This window comes from Spinacia oleracea, chromosome 5 (genome assembly GCF_020520425.1).
Source record: "Spinacia oleracea cultivar Varoflay chromosome 5, BTI_SOV_V1, whole genome shotgun sequence".
In the NCBI taxonomy this organism is placed as follows: Eukaryota; Viridiplantae; Streptophyta; class Magnoliopsida; order Caryophyllales; family Amaranthaceae; genus Spinacia; species Spinacia oleracea.
The window spans coordinates 25,832,651-25,858,698 of record NC_079491.1 but is presented as its reverse complement, the minus strand read 5'-3'; the positions used below and the strand labels follow the sequence as shown (position 1 = coordinate 25,858,698).

The following is a 26,048-nucleotide window of genomic DNA, read 5'->3' as shown; positions in this document are numbered from 1 at the left end:
ATTATTATGTATGTGCATGTGCTAATTGTTTAAGTGTTACATTTACAAGTGCATAAAGAATTGTTTGATTCCACCAAACTTATCGATTACTGAACCTTGTTTATGTTTTGGCTGGAAAATCGTTAGTGAGACCTTGAATTGTTTATTTCAGGAATAAAATGTTTCTTTCCAAGTATACCAATATAGGATCCTTCGAGAAACTTGATATAGAAACCCCAGATATTTATGTGAAAAAAATTGTGTTTGGATGTGAATATTATGCTAAGGTTCAAGGGCAACCTATCTTAATGAGAAAGGATATCATAGCAGCCACTATCATTAATTGCTTACCTAACAAATTTCCATACCTAGAACTCAAGGAAAAGTTTAAAGACATGCATTCTGATAATGGAACTCCAAACTTGACTAAGTATGGGACTTGGGATGGTAGATGGAAATATGATTCAGAAATTCTGACCACCATTATTGAAGCGGCAGAAAGTGGGTTTAGAGACGGTAAAATCGTAGGGAGTCATGTTGGGGATTCAGTTACAGAAGAACCTATGGGAATAAGTGTAAATAATGACCTAGAGGAAAATGATGTAGCTGTGGAGAATGAGAATGTAGGTGTTGAGGCAGAGAATCCTAACCTAGTGGCCCATGAGCCAACCATTGAAATTTCTAGTGATTCAGATGCAGAGCTCGAAAGTGAACAGGCGGCAAAGGAGCCTAATCAAGATGAAGATATGGAAGAAGATGAAGACCCTGAAGAAGAGTTCGATGATCTTGAGATCTAAATTTCACTCTGCAAGTTTCAGGAGCAATGAATAGGCAAGAGGCCACAAATATTTTGAAGTCATAAATAGTTAATTAGCACTTTTATGTTTTAAAGAATAAGTAGCAAAGTACAACTGTTTAAGGCTTAAGTTTATTGAAGTTTGAAATATTCTTTATTATTTTCAAGGATGTAATAAACCTCTATGGAGTTAGCAATAAAAGTTAAAGTTTTCAAGGAATTGTTCTTTATTCTATTTTGAGGATTCCATAATACCCCAACCTCTAGGTAGTACGTCGTGGATTAATCTTCCTATTGGTTGCATACTCAGTGTGAATTGTGGATCAATTCAATTGCCACAAAAATATTAAATGATTTGAGTACATAAAGGAAGTGAGGGCCAATCTAGACCCTCATGACCAATATGATTCAAAATGTTATGCCTTATGTGTAGTGCGTAAATGTCTTTCGCGAATTATTGAGGATGATTATTTTCCAATGATTATTGCATCTTGTAGACGATCGCTGCACCTTCGTAAACGATTGTCGTGCCTTCGTAAATGATGTGTATTAATGTGAACATTGTTGGTTGAGGCGATCTTTATGGTCAATTCAAGTATTAAATTGTATGGGATAACGTATAAGTGATGTTTCAAACCTAAAGTAGAATATACTAATTGCAGGTCGCGTTCTAGAATGGCCAACAACAATGATCTAGCTGCTGCGATTCGCCTCTTGGCGGAAAAGCTAACCTAGGAGAGAACTGAGCGCCCCGATTCTGCAGGGGAAATGTTTGAAAGACTTTCTAAGGTTAAGCCACCGTATTTCAATGGGCAAGCAGACCCAACCTTCCTGGAAAACTGGATTAGGGAGTTTGAGAAACTATTTGAGGCTGTGAGTTGCCCTGGGAGTATGAGAGTAAGTCAAGCTGTCCTTTATCTGAAAGATGAGGCCGACCTTTGGTGGAAGGAAAATGGAAATAGACTAAGTGCTGTTGAGGGATTCAATTGGAATTCATTCATAGTTGCCTTGAGGGGGAAGTTTTATCCTCCTTTTATGAGAAAGCAGAAAGCGCAGGAGTTCATCAACCTTAGGATGGGGAATATGACTATTGCTGAATACTATAGCAAGTTTATAGCTTTATCGAGGTTTGCACCTGAGGTGGTAGCTACTGAGGAGCTAAAGGCTCAAAGGTTCGAGCAAGGGCTAACTGATGAAATTCAACTGGGATTAGGTGGGGTAACTTTTACATCCTTAGACATAGTGTATGGGAGAGCCGCTCATATTTATGGTCTGCAGTTTAGAAGGGACAAGAAAACTGTAATAATTGGGGAAAAGAGAAAAGATTTTAATGCTGAGGGTAACCAAGAAAACTTAAAAAGGAATAGAAACGGAAATGGGAATGGAAATGGAAATTTCCAAGGAGGAAACAATCAGGGGCACCACAACAACTCGAACCAATCTAAGAGAGTGCATCATTGCAAGATGTGTAGTAACAATCACCCTGGTAAGAACTGCAAAGGAGAATTAGTGACCTGCAACTATTGTCAGAAAAGGGGACATAGGGAGTATGAGTGCTTCACTAAGCACAGAAAGGAACAAAATAGTAATGGAGGTGGAAACCAAGTGAGGTTTAACCAGTCTGGAGGTCAAAATTCAAAGCCTGGAGGGGCACAAAACAATCAAGAGAACTATAATAAGCCTGCAAACGATAACAACAACCCGAATAAGGCTCCAGGAAAGTTGTACATGATGAATCAGAATGAGGATGAACGATCTGCCGATATGGATTCTGGTACTTTTCTATTAACTCCGCGCAAGTCAAGCATTATTTAATTCGTGGTGACTTGTTCTTTTGTTTCGTCATCTGTTGTGAAAAGTCTAAAGTGAGTAGTTTTAGTGAAATAGGAATTTTGAGGATAGAATTCGTCGAAAGAGAATTTTAGTTAGCTATTCCCTGAGGTGAGTTACGAGGGCGTAACTCGTTTTCTTTAAGGGGGTAGATTGCGATAGAAATTCGCGCTTTTTACCTATTTTATGGCATTTTTATGCATTTGTATGCTTATTTTAGCAAATTTTACAAGTTTAGGCAAGACAAATAGACTCTCCGCATAAGAAAAGGTGTTCATGAGTAACACAAACAGCTTTGAGTTGGCAAAAGAGTGCACATAGGTGGCACAAGTACTTCTCTAGTAAGAATAAGTTAAAAGTTTTTGGGGAAAATGTGGGAAATTTCGTGTCAAGTTTCGGGACGAAACTTCTTTTAAGAGGGGTAGATTGTAATCCCCCGTAAATTTATAAATTTTATTAATATATTTTAACGTACATTATTTATATTTAAATAGAATTTATGAATTTTAAGTAATAAATATATAATTAACGTATATTTATTTTATTTTAAGTACGTTCTAAATATTTAACGATTTTAGAACTTTATTATATATTTAATGTATATTTAATTTTATTTAAGTATATTCTAAATATTTTAACGGTTTGTGCAATAAAGAATAATTTTAGAATTTTAAGTTAAAAAAAAAAAAGAATTTGAATTACGAAAATCGATTGAATTTAGAAAACGATCATATTTTGGTTTTGGATTCGAATCCTAAAATTAAACTCCTAACTCTAGCCCAATTGGTGAAGCCCAAAGTAATAAAACCCAAACTACATACTCCCTTTCTCTTTTCCTAATTCACGTGAAAACAAAAACCAAAACAAACCCATCCCTTCTCCTTCACTATTCACGTAAACCAGGATCTCTCAAACCCTCCTCCCTCACTCTTCCGTCACTGCGTCCCTTACTCTCAGCCGCCACCACCGCCGGAAGCTTTCCCCTCCGCCGCGCCGCCGGTAACCCTTCGATCTCCTTCTTCGTTCCCCTTCTTGTTTAAGCTTTCACGCACAGCAATTCGTGAGCCTCCTCCCTCTCGTCCTCCTTGCAGCCCTCCTCACTTCAGCCACCGTAGCCGCCGCAACAACCGCCTCCGTCGCTGCAACCCCGCCGCCGGTAACTCCCTCATCTCCCCTCTGTTTCTTCTTCTTTCTCCCTTTCGTTTTTCTCTCCACCTCAAGGCCTTGTTTTCTTGCACAGCCACCGCGACCACCAAGCCTGCCGTGCCTGCACCACCACTCGCGGCCGCCGAGCAAGCTCTGCCACCTCCAGCCGCGCCTCTCACCGTCGGCCGCCCCCTCTCTCTCCTCCCTATTTGGTTAACTTTCTTAAACCCTAAGTTATTGAAATGTTTTGATTTAAGTTTATTGATTTTAATTTATGTTTCTTGAATTATATTATCAATCTTTATAGTTAAATTATAATTTTCAGATTTGATATTGATATTGTAAATTAATTAATTTCAGTTTTGGTTGATTAATATGTGAGTTAGGGTTTTAAATTAGTTTAGTGATTTAATTCATGTTTATTGAATTTAAATTATAATTTATTATGATTAAATTATATTTTCAGATTATATAATATGTTTAAATAATAAATTCAATTTTCAGATTATGCGATTACATTGAAGTAATGATTTCTAATTATTAAAGCATGAATTTTTAAGGTTTTAATAGTTTTAAAATCATGGTATGATGTTTATGAGTTATTAAGGTTATTGTTTTTATGATTTTAAGCATATTAATTATGGTTTGGCAAAGTTTTAAACTATTTTATATTGCTGGAATTTTGAAAAGGGATGCTTTATTGGAGTTTATGATAATTGGTGATCATTAGTGTAGTAATCACTATTCTAGGAAGTTAATGAATTAAGTTTCGATGTTGGGGAATGTTCAAAATATGTTTAGGATGTATTTAGAATACTTTAGTATTGTTGTAAATTGTTGGATATTGATTGGGGAATTTTATTCGTTGTTTTTAGGCGGAGAATTCTTTGTAGGCGATTTTTGAATTCGTTAAAGTGGCCTATCAGTTTGTTTACACAAGGTACGTACATACCTGTGTGCTTGGGTGTGTGTTGTATTGAGAATATGATGAATATATGTATGAACTTGTTTATGTTGGAATTTCATGTTCAATGTCGTTGAATTAATGCGTTGAGCATAGAACTTTATTTATAAGAATTGAATCATGTTAGCATGGAATATGGATGCAAGCATGTTGGTTTTGTGGAACTTCATATTATTTAATATTGGTTTAGATCTTTATTGATCGTTGTTCCTCTTTAGATTTTCACTACTTTATAAGGGCCGAGGACCTTGTTTGGTAGTTGAACCTTATACCTAATAAAGGTTTTTAAATATGGATAAAGGAAGGATTAAAATAGTTGGAATTGGCTCTTGGTTGAACGTTGTGATCACTTGTTTAATTCAAAGATAAAAGAAGTTGTGTTTACTTGTTGAATATAATATTTATGTTTGATGAGTCATAACCAAGTATTAAAAGTTAAGTCATGTAAAGTGAAAATGAGTAGCAATAGCTTTAGACTGTGAACGTCTAAAGTGACGGACAATCAGGAGTTGGGGTCATGGGTAGCCTATGACTTTTTCTGGGGCCGGATTGATCATCGGTTCTATTTTTATTTAAAAGTCCCTCGATATCGCAGGTCATTGGGGTTTACGGAGTCGCGCCCGTACCTCGTCTTCCTTAGTGAAGAAGAAGAAGTTTCTAGTAGCAACTCGGTCCATTGACTATTTCAATTAAAATAATGTTATTGTCGTAAAAGTCTAGTCCAGTGTAGCCTAGCCTAGTAAAGTGTGGTCGTCAAATTAACATGTTTTGTCTACCCTTACTCGTGTTTTATTAGTACCATGTTAGGTGTGTTCATTCAACAGTATCATGTTAGGATTATTATTGTTTTAGTATGTAGTACTCAGCTTTGCTGATTACGTGCTTTTGCTTGTGCATGTTGATCATGGCTATGCCTTATTGATCCTGTGATGACCCAATCTTTGGTGAGCAGTCTCTAAGGATCAATAAGCATTGTCCATCTGCAGGTTTGAAGATGTTGCATCATTGGGATCGGGAATAGAGAGCTTGTATTTAGTTTTGATTTGCTAAGTTAACTTGGGTTTGTTAATTGGGACTTTAAACTTGTCGTACTATTTATATTTCCTTATTTCGTTGGATGATTTTTGGGGGCTAAATCTGTAATCGATTATTTATAAACCTAAAGTTAGTTTTATGTTTTCCGCTGCAAAATTCTGAATAAGCCGTTACGTTTTCACACGGGCGATAATGCCTTGATAATTCTCTACGTTTTATATTAAAAGATTATTTTAGAAAAGAGAGAATTGTCGGGGTGTTACAGTCAAGGAATCATGTAGATCATTCATTGCTTCTAAAGGTATTTTACATGAAAGGAGTGTTCCATATTCTCCTCAACAAAATGGCAGGGTAGAGAGAAAACACAGAAGTCTTCTTGAGATTGCTAGATCTCTACGGTTTCATGCTGGCCTTCCAAAGAAGTTTTGGGGGGAATGTGTTCTTACAGCCACTTATTTGTTAAACAGAATACCCTCAAAGGTGCTGAACTGGAAAACACCATATGAGGTTATGTTTGATACTAGACCTGTCTATAATAATTTGAGAGTGTTTGGTTCACTTTGTTTTGCCTACAATGCTCAAGTTAAGAAAGACAAATTTGATTCCAGAACCAGAAGATGTTTATTTCTTGGATATCCTGCTGGTTTTAAAGCTTTTAAGTTGTATGATCTGGATACACACACTGTTTTTGTGTCAAGAGATGTTGTGTTTTTTGAACACACATTTCCTTACAAACTATCATCTCAGTCCATTTCTTCTGTCAACACCAATCCTCAAATGGTGCAATTTGGCACTGACTCTTCTTCTTTCATTCCCAATTCTTCTCATAATTTTCACTCTACAGCTCAACCTTTCACTCCTGATTTTGTACCTGATACTCCTACTTCTGAACCTTCTCTAGATAGTTCCTCTTCTAAAACACATCACAACTCTTCTTCTCCACCATCTTTAAACCATATTGCCTCTTCTCCTGCTTCTCATTCTTCTGATTCTAGTACTTCAGACAGTCACACTAATGACACTCAACCTATGACTGAACCTACACCAATTCTGGCTACAGAATCTCTTCCTCACACTGATACTGTCATTAGACATATTCCTAGACAAATTAAACCTTCCACTACTCTCAAAGGTTTTGTTGGAGGATATGTTCCTCACAGACATACAGAAACTCCATCTAGCAGTGATTCTCTTTCATTTTCAGTCAATTCATGTTCTCCTAATTTTGAGAATGATGAAGCTTGGTTGATTGCAATGGCTCTTGATAGTTATGATACATGGGAATCTTTGGCTCTCTCTGTTGGTCTTGCTTCCAATGATCCTAAACACTACAATCAAGCCAAAGATGATGACAATTGGATTCTGGCTATGAATAAAGAGATTGAAGCACTTGAGAGCAATGAAACTTGGGAACTTACTCCTCTTCCTGAGAATAAAAAGGCTATTGGATCAAAGTGGATTTACAGGACTAAACTAAATCCAGATTATACTATTGACAAATATAAAGCCAGATTAGTTGCTATTGGATATCAACAGGTTGAAGGCAAGGATTTTACTCAAACCTTCTCCCCAGTTGCCAAATTAGCAACAGTCAGGGTTGTAATTGCTTTAGCTGCAGTCAGAGGTTGGGATCTGTTTCAATTGGATGTTAATAATGCATTTTTGCATGGCTTTATTGATGAAGAGGTTTACATGAAGCCACCACCTGGTTATCTTAAAGCTCAACCTGGTGAGGTTTGCAAGCTGAAAAGATCTCTCTATGGTCTCAGACAGGCATCTAGACAGTGGAACAAGGAGTTAAGCAAGTTTCTGAAATCTTTACACTTTGAGCAATCTAAGCAAGACTACTCCTTGTTTACCAGATCACTTCATGGAGAATTTTTGGTACTTTTGGTGTATGTGGATGATATTCTGATAACTGGTACTTCTGTTTCACAAATCAATGAGGTCAAACTTTTGCTTGATCAAGCATTCACAATTAAGGATCTTGGTCTTTTATCATATTTTCTTGGCATTGAAGTTCACAGAAACTCTAATGGAATTTTTCTTTCTCAAAGAAAATACATCAAGGATATTCTTCTTGATGCTGGCATGGATAATTGTACTGCTGCTCCTGCACCTCTTTCTTGTGGTTTAAAGCTGACCACTGATGAAGGTGATTTACTCACTGAGCCTGATGTATACAGAAGATTAGTGGGAAGATTACTGTATCTCAGTATCACCAGACCAGATTTATCTTATCCAGTGCAACACCTCAGTCAGTTTGTGAGCTCTCCAAGGGTTCCTCACTTAAGGGCTGCTCTTCATGTTCTCAAATACTTGAAAGGGACTATTGATGAAGGCTTATGGTATTCTGCTGATTCCACAACTCATCTGTCTGCATATAGTGATGCAGACTGGAGTTCATGTCAGTACAGCAGCAGATCCCTTAGTGCTTATGCTGTTTTTCTTGGTACAAATTTGATTTCTTGGAAAACCAAAAAGCAACGAACTGTGAGTAAATCTTCAGCTGAGGCTGAATACAGAAGTATGTCAGCTACAGCTAGTGAACTAGTTTGGATTCAGGGGCTTCTTGAAGACCTACAAGTCACTGTCCCATTGCCTGTGCCTCTATATTGTGATAATACTTCTGCTGAGCATTTGGCCAAGAACCCCATGTTTCATGATAAAACTAAACACCTAAAAAGGGACATGCACTATGTTCGTGAACAGGTTGAGGATGGATTCATCCAAACAGCTCATGTTTCAAGTTCAAATCAGTTAGCAGACTTGCTCACCAAACCCCTTTCTTCCTCCCAACATCGATTTTTATCTTCCAAGCTTGGCCTTGCTTCCAAAGTCCAGCTTGAAGGGGGGATATAGGAAATATCTATTTATATTTATTATTATTACACAAGGTTGTTAGAAGTTGTTACACAGTTAGTTAGAGTTTGTTAGCCTAGGCTTTACTAGCTTGTATATAAGGCAACTTTAGCTTGATTGTTGTGCAAGAAATCAGATAATAAAAATATCATTCTCTCTCAATTCCCTCTGATCTTCTGATATTCTTCACACCAAAACATAGTAATCTCTTAGTGACAAACCTATCTAAATATCTAATACTACTACTACGTACTTGCATGATTAAGGCATTAATTAATTAGTAGAATACCAAAATATGCTACTAATCCTTCTCTTTCCCCTCATTGCAGTAGTTTTTCTTACATTAATTCTTCTTCCAAAACAACACAAGAAAATTGAAGAATTTCGCCCTCCGCCGGGACCTAAAGGCCTTCCAATTATTGGAAACCTTCACCAATTTGACCCCTCAAAACCAGCTCATCTCTACTTTGCCAAGCTAGCCAAAATTTACGGTCCTATATTTAGTTTACGACTTGGCCATCGTTCAATGGTTGTGATTCAATCGGCGAAGATGGCTAAAGAAGTCTTGCAAACACAGGATAAGAACTTTATTAACAGATTTTCTTCAGTTGGTGCTAGAAGGCTAAGTTACAATGGGTTAGACTTACTGTTTGCTCCTTATAATGATTATTATACAGAAATAAAGAAGTTCCTTGTGGTTCATTTTTTAAGCTCTGAAAAGGTGCAGTCTTTTGCACCAATTCGACAAAAAGAAATCTCAAGGCTTATTCAAAAGATTTCAACTTCTAATGTTGTCAATTTGAGTGAATTGATAGTAAATTATGCAACTTCCAACATTTGCAACATCGCTTTTGGCAAGAGGTACGTACATACGTACATACGTACTAGTATATGTTTATTTAGACCACACAAAACAACACGTCTTTTACGTAGAATTGTCAACAAGGTTGAGCAAGGGTAGTCGTGTGCCTAGGCCAATTTTTTGTAGTCGGAGCAGGATATAACCTAGCGACATATTATAAAATCTTATATGTCTAATCTGATTTCTCTAAATTTTTGGTCCGCTTAATTTGATTCTTACTGGTCTGATCTGATTCTATATATCCTGAATATTTTAGGTGAGTGTTTTTTTTTTTTTTTTTAAGGTCTGGTCTAAATTGTTTACCCTATTACCCAAGTACTATTAACATATATGGTGCTCAAAATATACATAAAGGTGCAACTTAGACCCAGTTGAGTCATTTGATGAAATTGCACTTAATAAAAAGACACTCTCGGTGAGTTATTTATAAACTACAATGAGTCAATGATATATTAACCTTGCGGATTAGGGGTGCTCATCAGTCCAAACTCGGACCGATCCAGATCAGATCGAAGACCGAAATTTTGATAATTCAAGACCTGATTATGCTTGGACCAAATCCGGACCGGATCGGACCGGAAAATCAGTCCAAAACCCGGACCGGATGTAGACCTATTTCTATATATTTTTTCTAAAAAATATGGTAAAAAAGAAAAAAATATATATAATAAAACCAATTATTTAAGGCATTTTTTGTAAGCTAAAATAAAATATATCACACTATATATTCATATTTACAACATATTAAAGGAGAGAATTAAATTTTTGAATACTTTATATTATATTTTATTAAGGAAAAATCGATCCGGTCCAAAATCGGGTTTTGGACCAGATCAGACCGGACCGGACCGGACCGAATTGAAGACCGGAACTTGATATATTTTGACCCGAAGACCGGACCGATTGCCTTCGGTCCGGTCTGGTCCGGTTTGAGTCGGTCCCGTCCGGTCCATTTTTTCGATCCGGACCAATTTTTGCTCACCCCTATTAAGGACTGGACTGTATATAAAAAAATAAAAAATTAGGGAAAATGCTTAATTATATTGTGACTTACCTGACGTGTTATTATATAGAACATATTATATACACCCGGATAACCGGATGTACAGTGTGCCTCTCACACTTTTCACCTAATAATTTTCATGGATATACAGGTACGAGGATGACGAGATATCAAGGAGCAGATTTCATAGCCTTCTACTTGAAGCTCAAGCCATGTTTGCAGGCTTCTTCTATGCTGATCATTTCGCTACTGTTGGCCACTGGCTTGATAAGCTTACCGGAAAAATCTCTAAACTAGACAAGACATTTCAGGACTTAGAAAACTTTTATGAAGAAATTATTAATGACCATCTTCATACAAACAAGCAGCCTAAATCTGAGCAAGAGGGTATTATTGGCATTCTACTCCAACTCAAGAAAGAACGTTCCTTTCCATTTGAACTCACCCCCGACCACATCAAAGCGATCTTAATGGTAATTCTTTCGTTTCAAATTACATTTACATTTACATTTACATTCAATTCAAGGGTAAAGGTCGTTAACATTTGTTTATTACCAATAATTTTTACTAATACATTGAAAAACGTTAATTATCTTATGGGATCTTGTTAATAAAATTTTAGATTTTAATGGTTAAAGATATTGAGAGGATAAATTTTTTGTTTCTAAAAGCTTAAACTTGTTGCGATAATGATAAAATTAGAACAAACTTATCTCGTTGATGAACAAATTCGATTGAACCATTGCTATGTTGTGGACACCCACTAACCTAAAAGTGGAGTCTCCCTCCAGGATTAGGGGAGACCGGCCGGCCGGCGTGTGTGTTATGTATCCTCCTATAGCACTCTTTCACTTTCATATACAAGCAGTACACCAATCCCCCACTCTATAAACAAAAGAAAATGTTGGTTTTTTACCGATGTGAGACAATTCCCATTATACACATTTTCACTATTTAATTTCTTTGCTTTTCTAACTAGAATTTCCAACAAAACTCATACAATCTTCCTATATGCCGTCATGAATAAAATGAACCACAGGGGTAATACAGATGAATTAAATTCTATTTGGATTCAATGATTCAATATTGTTTTTTTTGCTGTTGAACCACCAAGGGAAATTCGATTTTACTGGGGAGCGATTCGAACCTGAAACATGTGGTAAACATACCTTAGTTATAACCGTTAGACCAAAATTTCATTGGTAATTTCATTCAACATGGTAATGATGATTGATGTACGTTCTAACGATTACAAACAAAATCACAGAATCTTTTTATAGGGGGGTCAGATACAAGTATCGCCATGACAATTTGGGTAATGACAGAGCTAGTTAAGCAACCAAACGCGATGAAGAAAGTCCAGGAAGAACTTAGAAATGCAATTCAAAACAAGGAATACATTGTTCACGATGATTTATCGAATCTGGAATACTTCAAGGCAGTGGTGAAGGAAACATTTAGGTTGCATCCATCAACTCCATTATTAGTACCACGCGAGACATTACAACATTGCACCATACAAGGATACGATATTCTACCTAAGACTATAGTATCTATCGATATATGGGCTATTGGAAGAGACCCCAAAGTTTGGAAACAACCCGATTTATTTATCCCGGAAAGGTTTTTGGGCAGTTCAATAGACTTCAAGGGATGTGACTTTGAGCTAATTCCTTTTGGGGCCGGAAGAAGAATATGTCCTGGAATACATCTTGGTGTTGCTGGCTTGGAGACTTTGCTTGCCAATCTTCTATACTATTTTGATTGGGAATTACCAAGTGGTTTAACAAAGGAAGATATCGACACTGATGTTGAATTTGGTGTCGTTATGCATAAGAAAAATCCACTTTACCTCGTTCCAAATAAAGTTTATTCTTATGGACCACAAGATATTGGAATCAAATATTAAGAAAACACGAAATAATATATCTATATGTGAGTACGCATAAGCAAAGTTTATTGTTTGAAATAAGTTTGCTTTTTGTTAATAAGGTGAATTGCTTTGCTCGTTCTAGTTTTTATTTGTTGTAATATGTTGTACTGTATACATACAATGTTCAACCTATAATGTAATTAAAGAGTTAAATGTATCATTAAAGTTGAAATAGATAGTAGCAGTAATTTATTATTCTGCCAAGTGCCAACAATGCAACTTGTATACCAATTGCTTGTTAGTTCAGTGGTGATTGAGGTTAAACTTGGTGGGGAGAACTCGTGTTCGATCCCCTGCAACAACAATTGGAAGGGAACTGAAACCTATCCGCCCAGAACTCACCCTGAATCTGGATTAACCCTAAGGGTGAACAGGGTGCTAATACCAAAAAAAAAAAAAACAATGCAACTTGTATGAGATGCGCCATGGATATTTTAGGAGCGTATAGTAGGTTGAGGAAGTCTTCAACAAGAATAGCTACCGAGCGTTCATTTTAGACGCAAATAATCTTTATTGGTAATGACTAATACCGATACAAATTATTTTAGTACCAATTAAGCAGAAAATCTAATCGGTACTGTTTAGTAGTGTATTAGTAGATCAACAACATACTTAATTAAACTTTGCGCTTGAGAGGTTTCGAAGAGAGGATCTCTCCTCCTTCGACGCCATGGGTAATTCTCGAAAGTAGCAAGGTAAAGCTTCGGGTGGCAACACCAAGCAACACGGCAATTTAGTATCCGAACCTGTCACTCATGCGACGACCAAGCACAACAAAGCTCCTTCAATGGCGTCTGATGACATGTCGGAAAAATCGATTTTGGACCCAGATGAACAACCTCAACTAGAGAAGGGAAGAGAGAGAGAGAGGAACTGAAGAGAGAGAGGAATCTGAAATAATTGAAAAAAAATAGCGTGAATGAATTATTAAATTAAGGGTATTTGTTTATTAAAATTACGAAAATGCCATTATCATATAGTGTTCTTACCGTCACAAGTCACAATTTGCTACCCTTATCACCGCCTCGTAAATATATGTACGTAGTAGTTGCAACTTGCAAGTCTCTTTAAAAACATTAGAAACCGACATGGCGACGTACACCTATTTTAAACATAATAATACACAAACACAATATGGTCAGCTAATAGTGGTGGCTCATAATTAACCCAAATTCTTATATAAGACTGTCCTCACCATTAACTGATGGTGAGATCAGTTCACACTTGCGAATTTATGTATGTTACTTCTATAGTTTAGATATGTTACTTATTTTTATAATTTTAGAGGAGGTACTTTTTTTAGTTTAGGTATGTTACTTCTATAGTTTATATATGTTACTTTTTTTTTATACGGAGTAGTTTTAGGGGAGATACCTTCTTAATTTAGATATGTTACTTCTATAGTTTAGACATGTTACTTTTTTTTTTTATAATTTTAGAGGAAATACTTTTTTTAGTTTAGGTATGTTACTTCTATAGTTTATATATATACATGTTACTTTTTATTTATACGGAGTAGTTTTAGGGGAGATACCTTCTTAGCTTAGGTATGTTACTTCTATAGTTTAGACATGTTACTTTTTTTTGTAATAATTTTAGAGGAGGTATTTTTTTAGTTTAGGTATGTTACTTATATAGTTTAGACATGTTACTTTTTTTATACGGAGTAGTTTTAGAGGAGGTACCTTTTTAGTTTAGGTATGCTACTTCTATAGTTTAGACATGTTACTTTTTTATACGGATTAGTTTTAGGGGAGGTACCTTTTTAGTTTATGTATTACTTCTATAGTTTAGACATGTTACTTTTTTTTTTTTTTTTAAATTTTAAATGAGGTACTTTTTTAGTTTAGGTATGTTACTTCTATAGTTTAGACATGTTACTTTTTTTTATACAGAATAGTTTTAGGGGAGGTACATTTTTAGTTTAGGTATGTTACTTCTATAGTTTAGACATGTTACTTTTTATATATATATATAATTTTAGAGGAGGTACTTTTTTAGTTTAGGTATGTTACTTCTATAGTTTAGTTCTGTTACTTTTTTTTTTAATAGTTTTAGGGGAGGTACGCTATTGGTTCCGCACTCGTCACACCATCAAGTTGATGGTGTGACTGGTCTCACAGGAGACGCGCTGCATAATTAATAGGAAAATTTGTAATTATTAATCCAATCTTTGCCTGATTTTCTTTAATTAAACCTACCTATGCGATATTTCTAAATAATCCAACCTTTATGAACCAACTACTATTATTAAGCCTAATAAGTTACTAACCTGCTATAGGCGGTATTCACCCTTACGTGGCATATAACAATTATAATTTTTTTAAATTTTTTTCTCCCCTTATTTTCTTTGATTGCTATTTTAATTTTTGTTCCTCTCTCCTCTGCGATTTTCTGCTTCATCTCTGCACTCCTCTCCATTATTTCTCTTCTACATCTTCTCCACCATTGTCGATCCCTTATACGGTCATACCTCTCCATTCGAAGTTCATCAAAAATAATCAGCAATTGCTATGGATGGCCTGGGTAAAGCAATTGCCTCTTGGATCTGGATCTTCTTCAAATTCAAGATTTTTTTTCTTTCTAAATTTTCAACAAGACCACAATAACCAACATCCCACAATGTACATAAAAAAAAACTATATTATTGCAACAGCTCGGGTTTTTACGAACTGGCCATCAAGGAAGCCAAAAATTCAAAATTTACCAAAATAGGAACAAAAACGCTAAGGTTCGTAAGTTCACCTTCAATTGTACGATTTTGGAGACGAAATTTGAATGCGCGTGGATGAAGTCACCTATTTCCACAAGAAAAGCGCTGATGATGCCATGAACCAGTACAATTGTGGTTGAAGCAGCAGTAATGGAGGAGAGAGAAATTGAAACACGGTACAGAGAAGAGAAGGGTTAAGGGTTTTTTGAAAAAAAATTGAAATCCTTGTTTAGGTGACAAGTGATGATGACGTGTCCAATATTTTAGGAGGGAAACCAACTTTAGGTTGTCAACGTTTTTAACGTTGACTTTGTAGCAGGTAACCGGTCATCTAGGCTTAATAATAGTAGTTGGGTCATAAAGGTTGGATTATTTAGAAATATCGCATAGGTAGGCTTAATTAAAAAAAGTCGGGCAAAGGTTGGATTAATAATTACAAATTTTCCTTGACTTTGTAGCAGGTAACCGGTCATCCAAGCTTAATAATAGTAGTTGGGTCATAAATGTTGAATTATTTAGAAATATCGCATAGGTAGTCTTAATTAAAGAAAACCGGGCAAAGATTGGATTAATAATTACAAATTTTCCTAATTAATTAATATATGAGAGGTGTACATAAGTTTAGTGGTGGCTCACATCACCTACAAATTTTTATTGATAGAACTTCTCTTTTATTTCGACGCACGTTTTGTTAATTAATTTTCAAAATATCTGGCCGACATTTTAATTTGTGATGCATATCTCATTATTTCAACAATTTTGTTGATGCACATTAATTATCATCAACGGTCATATCTTCATAGCACCTCTCTTCGCATGAACTTAAGAAGAAATTCTCCTCACCATGATGCACATAATCATCATCATCTACATTTTTTTTACTCTTGTCATGGTTTACCCATTTAGTTTTTCACTCACAAAAATAGAAGATGGGCTGCAATGGCTTACTTCTCACACACTCTCTCTCCTTTTTTTTCAATAGGTACTTAACCCTGCGCTAATACTATGTTGAAATTATAGTAGAGATGAAAGAGGAGAAATAATATAGCAAAATTAAACTACTATTTCTTATCTGATTAATTAAATTACATCATAAAACGTTTTATGGACTCATAAAACATATTGCTTTATTAGAATGTGGAATAACCACTAACACATTATTGTCTACGTACTTATTATAATATTCATAACTAATCAGTAATCATGTTCCTAAAATTAAAAACCACTAACGCACTAATTTTGAACATAAATTTTAACAATATCTGCTGTTGTCTATAAATATAAGGCCATTATGGGGGGGCAAAATACACATAAAAATAACAATATAATACGACCTTGTATAGGTCGATCTCATCGATAAGATGGTGATGGTGCTAATCTATCCTTTACTTGCAGTCCTCTCTCTTACCATGATATATTTTCTACGTAAAAATGAGTCATTTCATCCTCCCCCTGGACCTAAAGGGATACCCTTGATAGGAAACCTACACCAATACGACCCCTCAAAGCCTCACATCTACTTTGCCAACCTAGCCAAGATCTATGGCCCGATCTTGAGCTTGCGATTCGGAAGAGTGCCTGTTGTTGTTATTCAATCAGCCAAGCTAGCCAAAGAGGTCCTCCAAACACAAGACCGCAACTTTTGTAGTAGACCACCCATGGTTGGGATGCAAAGGCTAAGTTATAATGGTTTAGACATTGCTTTTTCCCCATACAATGAGTATTTCAAGAAAATGAAGAAATTAAGTGTTGTTCATCTTCTTAGCTCTAAAAGAGTGGAGTCATTTGCTCCGATTTGCCAAGAAGAAGTCTTGAGAATGATGAATAAGATCTCCTCCCTCTCTTCTACTTCAAAAACAGTAAATTATCTGAATTGCTAGTGAATTTTACATGTTCAAATATATGTAAGATTGCTTTTGGCAAGAGGTATGTGCACGATACTCACTGAACACCGATAAAGAATGATGAGATATGTTATTTTTATTTTTAACTATTGGTTTATTCAATTGACAGATACGATGATGATGAAGGATCAAGGAGCAAATTTCATGGCCTAGTAAATGAGGCCGAAGCCTTATTCATAACCTTCTTCTTTAGTGATATTTTGCCTTATTTTGGATGGCTTGACAAACTAACTGGGCAGTTTTCAAGACTTCAGAGGACATTTAGGGATTTAGATGCATTTTATGAAGAAATCATAAATGACCATCTTAACCCTAACTATTCTAAATCTGAGAGAGAGGATATCATCGACATTCTACTCCAACTTCGACAACAAGAACCCTCTTTGGAGCTTACTTTGGATCACATCAAAGCAGTTTTGATGGTAATTAATTCTCATTATCTCTTAGGGGCTCTGCCTCTCTTCTAGACCTGGCAAACGGGTCGTTTGGATCAGATTTGGGTCGGGTCATTTCGGATTATTTTTCCCGGGTCGGTTTCGGGTTTGGGTCGGGTCAATTTCGGTTTTGGGTCACTTCAATTTTTATAATCGGGTCGGGTTTGGTTCGGGTCAATATCGGATCGGGTCGTATCAGAACTGGTTTTTCGGGTTATATCGGGTTTTTCGGGTTAGATCGAGTTTTTCGGGTTGGAACAGATTTTTCGGGTTTCGAGTTTTGATCAGGTTATTTCTCTTTAGTTTTGGTGGTCAAACATTATTATTATTATTTATGATGTTATTATTATTAAAAAAAAAAAATTAAGGGCTTAGACTTAAGCGTATACGATTCGAAGTTTAATGGTTTATGGTATGAGAGTTATAGTAAACAATACTCCGAACACAAGACTAGTTCTACTATTAATTTACGATCGAGAAGACGAGACTTGAGACATGTACAAATATAATACTCCCTAATTACTCTAGTATAACTTTTGATCATAATATTTTGATATAAGCTAGTTAGAATAAAACATTGCCTATGACTTTGGCCATTTGCTTAGTTACTTATCACTTTTTATCTGATAAGTTATATTCCATGTCAAAATGGAAGTCTTGAATTTTTGAAGATATGATTTTTAAATCTATTTTACCATGTGCTAATGTTGGTTTTATTTCCATTATTTTCTTATCATTTGCTAAATGATCTTATTTATATGAGCCAAAAATAAGATAAGAATTACGAAACTAACATATCATTATTCTATGTTTTTTCACATTGACATCATAATATTGAAACCTTTTCCCTATAACACAAAAGAGTATAAAATAATAAAAGGAAAATAATAATAATAATAACACGGGTTGCTCAGAGTAACACGTTGCTGCTAACATTCGTTCTTTTCTTTTTCATTGTTTGTGTTTTGCTTTGAATAAGGGTGTCGGAGCCCAATTAGTGGCTAGGCTCCCGTCCAACTTTGTGTAATCGCTTCTTTACTAAATAATAATATAATAATAATTATAATAATAATAATAATAATAATAATAATAATTGTAATATTTGACTTTGTTAGCATTTGATTTATTATATAATAATAATAATAATAATAATAATAATAATAATAAAAATAATAATAATAATAATAATAATAAATTAAATAATTATAATATGAAAAGCTAAAAAGAACTTATATTTAAACTAATTGGTAAATTTTAGTTGTTTTTCGGTTTGGGTCGGTTTTAGATTTTCGGTTCGGATCGGTTCGGGTACTTCGGTACAGGTTGTTCGCGTATCGGGTCATTTCAGGTCAAATATTTCCGGGTCGATTTCGATTTCGGGTCGGGTCTATTCGGTTTCGGTTTTCGGGTTAATATCGGGTTGTTGCTTCGGATCAATTTCGGGTTACAGATGAGGTCAATCGGGTCGATTTTTTGGGTTCGTGTCACTTTTGCCAGGTCTACTCTCTTCTACAACAAAAAATTAAATAAAAATTCTTATTATCTTATGAACGCATAACGATTACTAACGTCTTTGGTACTTATTTATTGACTTGATTTTCTTTTAGAACTTGTCGTTAACAATCTCAAGTATGGACGATCAGCTTTGAAATGAGTCAACTTTTAATAACTCATGGTTGTCCAAGTTTTAAGGAGCATCATCTCACAAAACAGTCCTCGCACATAATTAACTTGCTCAACCACTAATGTATTTACGTGAAACGTTGGCGGGGATTGGATGTGAAAGAAGAAAGAAATAAGAGTCATAGGGCTAGGTTTTCGTGGTTTTATAAACCAATTAAGCAAGTTAATTATGCAGAAGAACCATTGTGATATGATATTTATAAAACTTAGGACCACCTTAAGCTAATCTATACTAATATATTAAATGGCGTTGCGAAAAAAGTTTAGAACTCTCTTATTTACGCCATGTCATCCACTCACCAAGATTATATGATGTTATTGACAACAAAAAATCAATACAATAAGGTTCGAACACAAGACTTCATGTTTGGAGAATAACTCTCATTACCAGCTTAACCAACCATTAATTGTTGTTTATCCATGCACATTAATTTATAAACACATGTACATGAAGTCTAAACAACTAAATATTTATGTTACCTTTTATTTTTTATGGAATATATTGGAATAAAAAATAGCAATTAAAATATTAGGAGAACAATGAATTAAACATGATATATATCATAAGTCTCATAAGCATCAACTACAGAAATGTCATGCATATATCTTATTAATTTGAAGAACGTAGTTCCATTAGAAAATAAATTAAACGAATTGTAAGATGATCTAACTGAAAAATTATTTGGCATGATAAATGACGGTAACGTACATGTATAATTGATGAACTCAATAAATCTTTTCACTTTTATGGACTAAATGCATTTTAGTCAAATATTAAGTTGAAAAAGAATCTCGAATTTTAATTATTCAAAGTAGCAACCGGAGCATCGTCCGGGCCACACACTAGTTTATATTTTAAAGCACGTGGCTTATGGTAATGTCATTTTTTCCTTTTCATTATCACAATTCACAAAAGGTTAAATTCTTGTTACAGAATATATTTATTGCATCAACGGATACAAGTTCGGCAATGGTAATTTGGGCAATGACGGAACTAATAAAACACCCCAATAAAATGAAGAAAGTACAAGAAGAGCTTAGAAATGCTATGAGAAACAAAGATCATCATTACATTAATGGTAGTGACCTTAAGGAGCTTGAATACTTCAAGGCAGTAGTGAAGGAAGCCTTTAGGCTACACCCTGCAAGTCCATTATTAATTGTGCACGAAACAATCCGTAAGACAACCATTCAAGGGTACGATATTCTACCAAAAACATTAGTATACGTGAACGCATGGACAATTGGAAGAGATCCTAAATCTTGGAAGGACCCTGAAAGTTTCATGCCAGAGAGATTTTTGGGAAGTTCAATAGATTTTATTGGATGCGACTTTGAGCTGATTCCTTTCGGGGCTGGAAGAAGAATTTGTCCTGGCATACATCTTGGTATTGCGGCCATGGAAATTGCACTTGCCAATTTGTTGCACTTTTTTGATTGGGAATTGCCTACTGGTTTAGAAAGGGAAGACATTGATACTGATCCAATTCCTGGCATTGCTACTCAAAAGAAAACCCCATTATGTCTTGTGGCTAAAACAAAATTCATGTACCAAATGAAGCCTTGATTATCTAATTGTTTAAACATAATTTAGTATGTATATACTCCTATACTGTCATGTATGCTTGCTGTATAACCAAAATAAATAAATTATCGCAATAAAGTACTACCTCCGTTTTATAATGATTTTTACAATTAATCTTTACACAAATATTAAGACAAAAAGGAGAGTACGTATCTAAAAATGTTGGTGAACATAATAAACTGTTGATAAAATAAAATATATGTGTAAAAAGGTGGGTGAATGTAAGAAAAAAGTGAATAAAATAAGGGAAAATAAGTGAAAATTCGTAAATATTACTTTAGATAAGAGGGGTGAGTATTTCGTATAAGGAAAAATCTAAAAACGATTGTAAAACGGAATAAAATGAAAAATGTAAGGATTATTTTTAAGCGAAAGTAGTATAAATGTATAATGCTTATTTACCTACATCGATTAGTCGAAGATGTAATTGAAGTTGTAACTTTAAATTGTTTTTCCCGGTGGTAATTGTAATGATTTGATGACCGTTTCTCCTGGTTCAGGGCATGGAATATGGGGAGGCCCATCCTAGATGGTAATTCCTCCAAGTACCTGATGTTGGTTTCTTGTTGTTACCTCCTTTTTCTGGAGGTTCCATTATGCAATTATATTTTCTTTATTAATAAATAAAAAATATAAAAAAACACCCCACAAATCCCTATTTTACGTTATTTTCCCCACACACAAAATCCCTATTTGCATTTTCCACCAAAATATAAAGAATCTCCATTTTTTGCGGAGTACTACCTCCATTTCAAAACGATATTTATATTTTCCGTTTTAGTTCGTTTCATAATGTTTTGTACACTTTGCTTTATTCTATTTTTGGACATGAAAATTTACTATCTTATCTTTCTTACACCACAATATTTACAATTTCCACTCACTTTCTCTTACTCCATTCATTTTTTTCTTACACTCACCCACCTTTTTACGCATCTCTCTTACTTTATCCATATTTTATTACATTCAACCAAATTTTCTATTTTGTCTTAATATTTACGCAAATAGTAACTGTAATTTTTTATTTTTTTTTGTAAAACAGAGGTATGTTTGGGCGGAAAAATACCATCCTCGTGACGTGGCAAGGTGGACCATTCAAAGGGTCATATGACAACCATCAAGACAGTAATAAAAGCTATGAGCATTGATCAAGGGAAACGGCTAAAGTAAAGGAACGGTTACTAATATTGAAAGCAATGCTGAAATCAAGGGACGGTTACAAGCATTGAATGATATGGGAGTTACACCCAATTACTCCTTGATTAAATGCTCGATGTATGTTACAAAACAATGATTCATGTATAAATAGGAAATGATAGGCTAATTGTATGCATGCCATTCACACTTGACAATAATATACTACCCCTCTCCCCCTTTTCTGTAAGAGTTTTCCACCTTTGTTCCCACCATCTTTATATTATCTTGCTCATTCGGATTGTTAGCACCCCTGCCTCCGACGAATTCGACCCTAGGTAAAATTTGTCCAAAATAATTTGGCACCCACCATGGGGCTCAATCTAAAGCAGCTCGATAGCCCATTCCAATCACCATGGCCAGCAATGCTAGTTCATCCAACGATATCACTCGTCGTTTTGAAGCCATGGAGCAGCGCATCAACATCCTCCAAAAGGAAAACGAAGCACTGCACTCCCAAGTCCGATCTGCTGCCTCCATCGCCACCGGGTCTAGGTTCCAGTACCGGCGAGACACCTATGGGCTGTGCCGCTGCTTATACCTCGACGTCGCCCCGGACCATCCTCTCCGTGTGCCCTTCGGCGAACCCGGAGACCCAATCCTCGAGCAGATCCGTGAATTTGAGCCACTGCCAAGTCAGCCCCACTCGAATCCGAGTTGGTTGCCTCCCCCTCCAACTCAAACTTCTCCTGCAGGTACATCGGCGACTACCGCTGCTACAACGGCCGCCCAAGTCACTTCATCTCATGTCGGCATGACGACATCCACCATGGTGTCGGCACCCGTCACTAATCTGGCATCTCGTCCGTTACCTCCCCCAGTGGTAACCATGTCGATGCCCCTACCCGTCTCGGCTCGAGCGCAGAGGCCAGTACCGACGACCCAAGCGCCTTGGGATCAGCTCTTCTCCCAGCAAGTCGTCCAATCCGTTGTCAGCTTAATCACCTCAGCATCGGGAGCACCCCCCCAGATGATGGCGGTTCCCTTGGCGAGTCAAGCACCACAAGCAGTGTTCCCACACACTCCGATGCGCCCGGACTCTTCTCGAAACTATTCCCTATACAACACTCCTAACAGGCCAGTCGTTCCGATTAGTCATGGTTTCGTAACTCCTTTTCCTTATGTTGCAGGTACCAGCGCTGCCCTGGGGACACCTCCCTTCATGCAACAAGTCGTACCGCAGTTTACTCCTCATCAACCTCACAACATTTATCCATGCACAAAACACCTATTACCAACATCTCCAAGCTAGCCTTCCCGAAACGTTCAGCCCCCTCGTTCCAGTGCTCAACAACATCTGTGAAAACACCAACCACCAACTCCAACAAATCATGACCATGATAAACAAAATTCCAGGAGTACCAACGCCAATCAAAGAAGCCAGCCTAGACAGTTATGTCGACCTACCATATGCCGACCCCATCGACGCAATTGACATCCCGAAGCGGTTTAGCCCACCCAATATGCCCATGTACGATGGAACGACCGACCCCGGGAGCATATCTTGACCTATAAGCAACGGATGATGACAATCCCGGTTCCTAAGCACATGAGGGAGGCTAGTCTTTGCAAAGTATTCGGCTCGACACTGATTGGACCCGCCTTGAAGTGGTTGCTAAACGGATGCATCACCTCCTTTGCTCATCTCGACAACATGTTCAATCAGAAATTTGCTAGCAGTAGAGGTTTGGAGAAGCAAACAAGCGATCAAGCTATACCGTGTGGTCCAACGCCCAGACGAACCTCTGAAGGATTACATAGCTCTGTTCATCAGGGAGAAGGTGACTGTACCAGAGTGCGACGTCCCAACTGCAATCTAAGCGTTCAGACAAGGTTGTATGGTGAGACCGGCCTTTGGAGGGATCTAATCAAATACCCCTGCAAGACGTTCGAGGATACCCAGGCCAAAGCAATGGCTCAAGTCAGGTTGGAAGAAACTCTTTACTCCAGGAAGGGAACTAACGACTACACCAAGACAGACAGGCGACTACCTTACCCCAAAAGAAGCAGTGATCGTCATGCCTCTTATTCTCGACCTCAACACGTAGCAGTGGTGGAAGAAGACGACGACTCCGACCGGAAGAACAGTCCCGACCAGCTCCCAAGAATTAACGAATATTCTTTTTGTGTTGACACTGTAGGTTTGATGAACCATCTCTCGAAGATGGGGAAGGCGGTGCAACGGCCGCCGAAATCCAGCAAACCCGACTCGAAGAAAGATCCCTCAAAGTGGTGTGACTTCCATGCCGACATTGGTCATACTACCAACGAGTGCGTAGCGCTAAGAAGAGAAGTGGCTTACTTACTAAAGAACGGATACCTCAAGGACGTTATGTCAGATAAAGCTCGTGGCATCATCAACAAAGACAACTCAAACTCTCCTTCTCGACCTCCTCCACCGCCCCCTCATACTAAAACTGTAAATTTTATTGCTGGAGGTTCTGACGTTTGTGGTTTGACTTATTCTACAGCGAAGAGGCATGCTCGAGAAAACGAGATCGACAGACCGACCCGAGCCATAGCCGCAAAGTATCTAACCCCTATATCTTTTGATGAATCTGATGCAGGGGACATCTCCGATAAACATCACGATGGTTTGGTAATATCCATTCCTGTCGGAAACTGTATGATCAAACGAGTCCTGGTCGACAACGGCAGCTCCACCAATGTTATGATGCTTGACGCCCTTAAGGAGATTGGGCTTAACCCAGACACAGATGTCGTCAAGAAGTTCACAGTTTTGATAGGGTTCAGGGGGGAAGCAAAGACCACCTTTGGAGAATTCACTCTACCCGTCTACGCCCAAGGGGTCAACCAACAGGTAAAATTTTGTGTTATTGATCGCCCTTCATCTTACAACATTATCTTGGGCAGGCCTTGGATTCACGACATAAAGGCCATCCCATCGACATGCCACCAAACCATCAAGTTCCCGACTCGCTGGGGGGTTCAGGAAATCAAAGGAGATCAGCAAGAATCCAAAGAGTATTACAAAGCGGCCTTGAAGCCTCAGCCACCAACAAGTCCTCATTATAGCAACTACAGTCCAGTTTCGACCCGGCAGGTTACAAAGAGCCAAAATCCGAACAGCTCGACGAAGTCATCACTACTACAAAAATAGGCAAAGAGACCCGTTCAAATATGCCTAAGAGACCTCCTCTAGACAGGTCTCTATCTCAAAGGTCTCTTTGATAAAGAGAGCCTCTCATTAGAGGAGGTCTCTTATTAAGAAAGAAGAGACCCTTTATTAAAGAAAAGGGGTATGTTTTCCTAGTAACTCAAAAAATAATTTAATAGAGGAAGAGACCCATCATTAAAGAAATGAGGTCTCTTTGATAAATGAAGAGACCTTTCATTACAGAAATGGGGTCTCTTTGTAAATCAATTCAGACCTCGTATTAAAGAAAGGGGATCTCTTTGACATTTTTACATTTTTTTAATATAAAAAAAGGAGAGATCTACTTTTATAGATAACGGATCTCTTTATCATATTTTTTAAAATAAAAAAAAACAATAATAATTTAATACGCACTCCAATAATGAGACGTGGTTGATAATAATAGCCATCAAAAACAATATTTTCATAACATTTTGTATCATGTACAATAGTTTACAATAATAATTAGAAATGTATACATATAAAATTAATTCTTACATATAGAATTAAGTCCCACTGAAACTTATAATGTCATGAGAAATTTCATACCATCATCTATCATCTCCATCCTCCTTTAGTTATCTCTATGCTCCATAAAATATATATGTCTACTGGAGGAGTATGGACTTGTTCTCATTCATATTTTTTTGCGGAGTAGGCACCAGGAGCTCGACTTAGACCAACACCCAATTCAGATGGCCTGACCCTATTTTCAAACACCGTCTTAAATATTTTCAAGTGTTGGTTGAGACACGCGATGTTCAGCCCTTTTGTTGGAACGAGAGGCTGGACAACTTGGTGGTTGCTGCATTGGTGATGCAGCTGCAAGGGGGTGGGGGATAAAGATCCACACGATGTTCAGCCCTTATGGCTGGATTGTTCTCCTATTGCCGTTGCTCAGCTGGTTCAACGTGCTGGACGTGCTGGTTACCTAACATCATTTCATCCATTTAGGCATTTACAAATTA

At 36.7% G+C, this 26,048-nt stretch overlaps 1 protein-coding gene and 1 pseudogene across 1 annotated transcript; both read left to right on the top strand.

Moving 5' to 3' along the window:
• Positions 1–8,802: 8,802 nt before the first annotated feature.
• On the top strand, positions 8,803–12,555 carry LOC110780000 (cytochrome P450 83B1). The gene is made up of 3 exons (XM_021984437.2): positions 8,803–9,473; positions 10,629–10,950; positions 11,745–12,555. The coding sequence occupies exons 1-3, from the start codon at positions 8,908–8,910 to the stop codon at positions 12,384–12,386; spliced, it is 1,530 nt and encodes a 509-aa protein (XP_021840129.2). The 5' UTR covers positions 8,803–8,907; the 3' UTR covers positions 12,387–12,555.
• Positions 12,556–16,409: 3,854 nt separating this feature from the next.
• Positions 16,410–20,733, top strand: LOC110778548 (cytochrome P450 83B1-like; annotated as a pseudogene).
• Positions 20,734–26,048: the final 5,315 nt, after the last annotated feature.